This window comes from Heptranchias perlo, chromosome 32, assembly GCF_035084215.1.
Source record: "Heptranchias perlo isolate sHepPer1 chromosome 32, sHepPer1.hap1, whole genome shotgun sequence".
Lineage (NCBI taxonomy): Eukaryota > Metazoa > Chordata > Chondrichthyes > Hexanchiformes > Hexanchidae > Heptranchias > Heptranchias perlo.
Window position 1 is genome coordinate 4,649,482 of NC_090356.1, and position 6,000 is coordinate 4,655,481.

Here is a 6,000-nt window from a genome sequence, read left to right on the forward strand (position 1 = left end):
TTCTCGATTTCCTCATCTCATCGCTGTTCACTAATGTCCTTCAGAACCAACCAGATGAGGCAGGAGCCTGGCCAATACCTGCACACTGTCCAGTATCTTAACTGCACCTCTCTCCACGCACACATCACTATAAAGCTCATCGTGCTCCTAAGCTTGTTCATATCCTAACTCGCACCAAGTCCCGTTCTCCCATCAGTCCTGTGCTCGCTGACCTACATTGACTCCCGGTCCGGCAAAGCCTCGATTTTAAAATTCTCATCCTTGTTTTCGAATCCCTCCATGGCCTCACCCCTCCCTATCTCTGTAACCTCCTCCAGCCCCTACAACCCTCCGAGATCTCTGCCCTCCTCCAATTCTCGCCTCTTGTGCTTCCTTGATTTTCTTCGCTCCACCATTGGCGGCCGTGCCTTCAGCTGCTTAGGCCCTAAGCTCTGGAATTCCCTCCCTAAACCTCCCCGCCTCTCTACCCTCTCGCTCCTCCTTTAGGATGTTCCTTAAAACCTATCTCTTTGACCTTTTGGTCACCTGTCTAATATCTCTGCGGCTCAGTGTCAAATTTTATTTGATAATCACTCCTGTGAAGTGCCTAGGGATGTTTTACTACGTTAAAGGGGCTATATAAATGCACAGTATCGTCCAGCTGGATTGAAATGTTGACAGTGAGAGATTTTGTTCCCATTGCCTGTTATGTAATTTTCAATTTTCTCGGCACATTATTATAATGACACATTTGGAGCACTCCCAGATGTGATAGCCAGGCTTTTTCGCTAAATCTGCTGAAGGATAAACCCTAGATTATGGGCTCTGCAGAATGATTACACAGAGTAGTCACTGCATCTGTTTACTAAATAACAGAGAAAAAAACTGGCAGGAGCTCTTCCGGTGGGCACTTTAAAACAAATAAATTAAGCAATATATTGTAATCATCACTTCAAATCCTTTCTGAAGGGACATCTGATGAATTTACACCTTTGGCTGTTGCAAATGTTCTCTGGGGTCTCGTCCCTCCCTTTGCATGTTTTTTTTTATTGCATTTCCTGATTCTGGGAGAAGAATTCATCCACAGAGGTATCAGCCATGGTTCAGTGGGTAGCACCCTCGCCTCTGAGGCAGAGAGATTGTGGGTTCAAGTCCCATTTAAGAACATAATCCAGGCTGACACTTCAGTGCAGTACTGAGGGAGTGCTACATTGTCAGAGGTGCTGCCTTTCGGATGAGATATTAAACTGAGAACCCGTCTGCCCTCTCAGGTGGATGTAAAAGATCCCATGGCACTCTTTCGAAGAAGAGCAGGGAAGTTCTCTCAGGTGTCCTGGCCAATATTTATTTATCCCTCAACCAACAATTACTAAAACAGATGATCCAGTCATTTATCACATTGCTGTTTGTGGGAGCTTGCTGTGCACAAATTAACTGCCGTGTTTCCTACATACGGCAGTCAATTTGTATTAAGAAATATGAGCAGGAGCAGGCCATACGGCCCCTCGAGCCTGCTCCGCCATTCAATCAGATCATGGCTGATCTTCAACCTCAACTCTACTTTCCCGCCCGATCCCCATATCCCTTGATTCCCCTAGAGTCCAAAAATCTATCGATCTCAGCCTTGAATATACTCAACGACTGAGCATCCACAGCCCTCTGGGGTAGAGAATTCCAAAGATTCACAACCCTCTGAGTGAAGAAATTCCTGCTTATCTCAGTCCTAAATGTCCGACCCCTTATCCTGAGACTATGTCCCCTAGTTCTAGACTCTCCAGCCAGGGGAAACAGCCTCTCAGCATCTACCCTGTCAAGCCCTCTTAAAATCTTGTATGTTTCAATGAGATCACCTTTCAATCTTCTAAACTCCAGAGAGTATAGGCCCATTCTACTCAACCTCTCCTCATAGGACAACCCTCTCATCCCAGGAATCAATCTAGTGAACCTTCGTTGCACCCTCTCTAAGGCAAGTATATCCTTCCTTAGGTAAGTTGTAATATTCATGCTCCTTGCACACCAGTACACAGAAAGAGCTGAGGTTTTTTTCGCGAGAAGACTGAGGGGTGACCTGATAGAGGTCTTTAAAATTCTGAAGGGATTTGATAGGGCCGACATAGAGAAGATGTTTCCATATGTGAGGGAAGCCAAAACTAGGGGCCTTAAATATAAGATAGTCACCAATAAATCCAATAGTGAACTCGGGAGAAATTTCTTTACTCAAAGAGTAGTGAGAATGTGGAACTCGCTACCACAAGGAGTAGTTGAGGCGAATAGCATAGATGGATTTAAGGGGAAGCTAGATAAACACATGAGGGAGAAAGGAATAGAAGGACATGCTGATAAGGTTGATGAAGTAGGGTGGGAGGAGGCTCCTTTGGAGCATAAACACCAGCATAGACCAGTTGGGCCGAATGGCCGGTTTCTGTGCTGTACATACTATGTAATTCTATGTACACAACGCCCTGCAGGAACTCCCCAAGCTTACTTTGACAACACCTCCCAAACCCACGACCTTTACCACCAAGGGCAGGAGTAGCATGGCAACACCATCACCTCCAAGTTCTCCTCCAAGTCACACACCAACCCGACTTGGACATTTATCTCCGTTCCTTCATCATCACCGGGCCAATATCCTGGAACTCCCGACCTAACAGCACTGTGGGAGCAGCGAGACTCAAGTGGCTCAAGGAGCAGGTCCACCATCACCTCATGGCACCCAGGTATGGGTGATAAATGCAGCCTTGCCAGCGATGCCCACATCTCGGGAACAAATATATGAAGAACAGTACGGTGTGTGTGGCTTGCCTTGACTCTGTATGCCCCCAATGCCTATGAAACAACCAAAAGCTGAAGCTCCCACACCTCTCACATATATTTTTGATAAACCGATTTTGCCCACTTGGAACCAAAAGATCTCAGAACATTGCCGGCTTCATGAATTATAAAATGCCACCTCCTGGCAAATCACTCGTATCTGTGTAATTTCTTTCTATGAATAATTAATCCTGTAATTACAGAGTCTGGCACATCTGATGAGCAGGATCCTATAAAATGTTTACACTCATAGTAAACATGTCAGGCAATTGTTTCTACATCATTTGTCCCCAGATCCCAAAAAGTTCTGGGGTCTTTCTCCTACCCCCTCCCCCAAAGACGTTAACTCATGCTGGGTTATGGTCCCATTGGCTGGACTCCAGTATCCCGGCCAGTGACCACTCTTTCTGTACAAATCTTTATGCCCCTTATTTTTTTTCAGAAAATAACATTTTGGGATCCAGTATCTGAATAATTCGAGACATGACCTGTGGTCAGTGTAACGGGCTCGGGAGGAACAGGTGACTTTGGGCCTATGGTTCCCAAAGCTCTCCACCACTGGGGGGTTTTTCCTCGTCTCCTGTCTGGGTCTGTTGGAGACTCATCGATAGAGATTGATCGCTGTGATTAGTCAACAGTCCATTATCGCTGTGTCATGTAACTATCAGGATGGTAGAAGGTGAGCCAGATGGAGCTTGGCCTTTCTTCATCCAGTAATTCCTATGTAACAGATTAACTGGTCATCTAACTCATTGCTGTTTGTGGGATCTTGCTGTGCGCAGATTGGCTGCCATGGTTGCTACAACAGTGACTACACTTCAAAAGTAATTCATTGGCTGTGAATTCACTTTGGGACGTCCTGAGGAGGTGAAAGGTGCTATATAAATGCAAGTCCTTTCTTTAACTGGAGCGGGGGTGACAATGTCTTTACTTACTTTTGGCTTTCTCGTTTTTCCTGGACGGCCGCCATCTGACGCAGGTCTTGTGTTCGTCCAGGTAGTAGAAGCGGACCAGGCCCTTGGAGCTTCCTCTCAGCTTCACCATCTGGGTCCCTGATTGCATCAAGCTCATACATCGTTCCACTGTGCAGAGAGAGGGAGGCAAAGAGAGAGAACATCATCATACCCATCCACGAGGATCAACCCAGCCCGACTGAGCTATAAGCAGCTTCCTAACCAAATATCGCATAGAATCTTACAGCACAGAAGGAGGCCATTCGGCCCATCGTGCCTGTGCCGGCTCTTTGAAAGAACTATCCAACTAGTCCCACTCCCCTGCCCTTTCCCCAAAGCCCTGTAAATGTATCCTTTTCAACCATTCATCCAATTCCCTTTTGAAAATTATTATTGAATCTACTTCCACTGCCGTTTCACAACAACTCGCTGCGTAAAAACATTTCTCCTCATCTCCCCCTCTGGTTCTTTTGCCAATTATCTTAAATCTTTGTTCTCTGGTTACCGACCCTTAGAGTGGAACGAGACCAGACTCGGAATACACATCCCCTCAAAACAGTCAAGGTCGTCATTTGAGAGAGGGACACCTTTATGTTCATGCAGGCTTACACACCAGTACACAGAAAGAGCTGGAGCTCTTTTCTCTAGAAAAGAGAAGGCTGAGGGGTGACCTGATCGAGGTTGACGTAGAGAAGATGTTTCTACTTGTTGGGGAGTCCAAAACTGGGGGCCATAAATATAAGACAGTCACCAATAAATCGAATAAATCCCTTAGTTGCCTTAAAACATCACTGGAAATGAGTTCCACCATTTAACTCCGATAAAATTAAACCTTCCTTTGCATCTCGACCTCTTGGATTTTCATTAGTTTTTCGCTGATAAAGATTATGCAGAAATAAAATCAAATGTCTCGGTTTGAATGGTTGACATTGTACGATAGGGTCGTTTTAACCAAAACCGCCCGGCAGGAAACTGATGCGGTGAGATCTGCTGCCAAAATCGTTGGAAAGTAAAACTGGTCGAAGTGTAAAACCGGGCGGGGAGTAAAACCGGGCGGGGAGTAAAACCGGGCGGAGAGTAAAACCGGGCGGAGAGTAAAACCGGGCGGGGAGTAAAACCGGGCGGGGAGTAAAACCGGGCGGGGAGTAAAACCGGGCGGAGAGTAAAACCGGGCGGGGAGTAAAACCGGGCGGGGAGTAAAACCGGGCGGGGAGTAAAACCGGGCGGAGAGTAAAACCGGGCGGGGAGTAAAACCGGGCGGGGAGTAAAACCGGGCGGGGAGTAAAACCGGGCGGGGAGTAAAACCGGGCGGGGAGTAAAACCGGGCGGAGAGTAAAACCGGGCGGGGAGTAAAATCGGGCGGGGAGTAAAACCGGGCGGGGAGTAAAATCGGGCGGGGAGTAAAACCGGGCGGAGAGTAAAACCGGGCAGCAGATCCCATCCCACCAGGCGAGTCAGATTAAAATTACAAATCAAAGATGGACGTGAGGTCTTGGCTGGCTGAGGGTGAGTGGACAAAGAAAGGGGCATAAAACAAAAAGGGGTAAAAGCACCCAAATTAGTGACGGGGAAGGGGGTTAGAAACTGGTGTTTTAGCAGAACTGAGAATCGAGCTGTTTCCCCAACAATTGAAAATTGCCCCCAGTTGACCAAAGGATTTAGAACAGTCTGCGGTCTGAAGACCAATTGGCTGGTGGAAGATTTTCTGACCGATCAATTATAGAATGAATTATTGATGATCATTTTATTAAAGTCTTTATTGCACAGTTTCCTAGCGATTTGAGTTGAGGGCCAGGATTGATCTATTTGTTAAAGTTTCCCAGGCTGAGGGAGGGAGCCCGGTCTATCTGCTTTTGGTTCGCTCTGTTTTCAGTGATTGGTTAAATGCTGGCTGGATCGGGTCGAAAAACAAGGGCTGGAAATTTCCCTTTCTCCTTCCGGCAAGTCAGAAGGCCCATTCGGTCCCTCTGGGGTCAATTGCTGTCCCGGGGGGGCCTTCACTGAGCCCGGAGCAGTACCTGTGCTCCGCTCTCAGCCGGTGTAGCTCACAGAGACGCAACACCTGGGGTAAAGTGTGAGAGGCTCCCCACAGACCTCCTGGAACGCCCGAACAGCACTGTGGGAGCACCTTCACCGCACGGTCTGCAGTGGTTCAAGAAGGAAGGCCCTCCGCCAATTCCTAGTGTCGCCAACCCTCCTTTAAATTCTCCTTAAAACCGACCTCTTTGACCAAGCTTTTGGTCACCTGTCCTAA

General features: G+C 47.4%; 1 protein-coding gene across 1 annotated transcript in view; it reads right to left on the bottom strand.

Moving 5' to 3' along the window:
- Positions 1-3,922, bottom strand: part of plch2a (phospholipase C, eta 2a) — a 124,765-nt gene extending 120,843 nt beyond the window's left edge. Inside the window, exon 1 of the mRNA XM_067970233.1 lies at positions 3,729-3,922. Within this exon, the coding sequence (XP_067826334.1) occupies positions 3,729-3,864 (136 nt within the window). The 5' untranslated portion in view covers positions 3,865-3,922. The remainder of the gene's footprint in view (positions 1-3,728) is intronic.
- Positions 3,923-6,000: the final 2,078 nt, after the last annotated feature.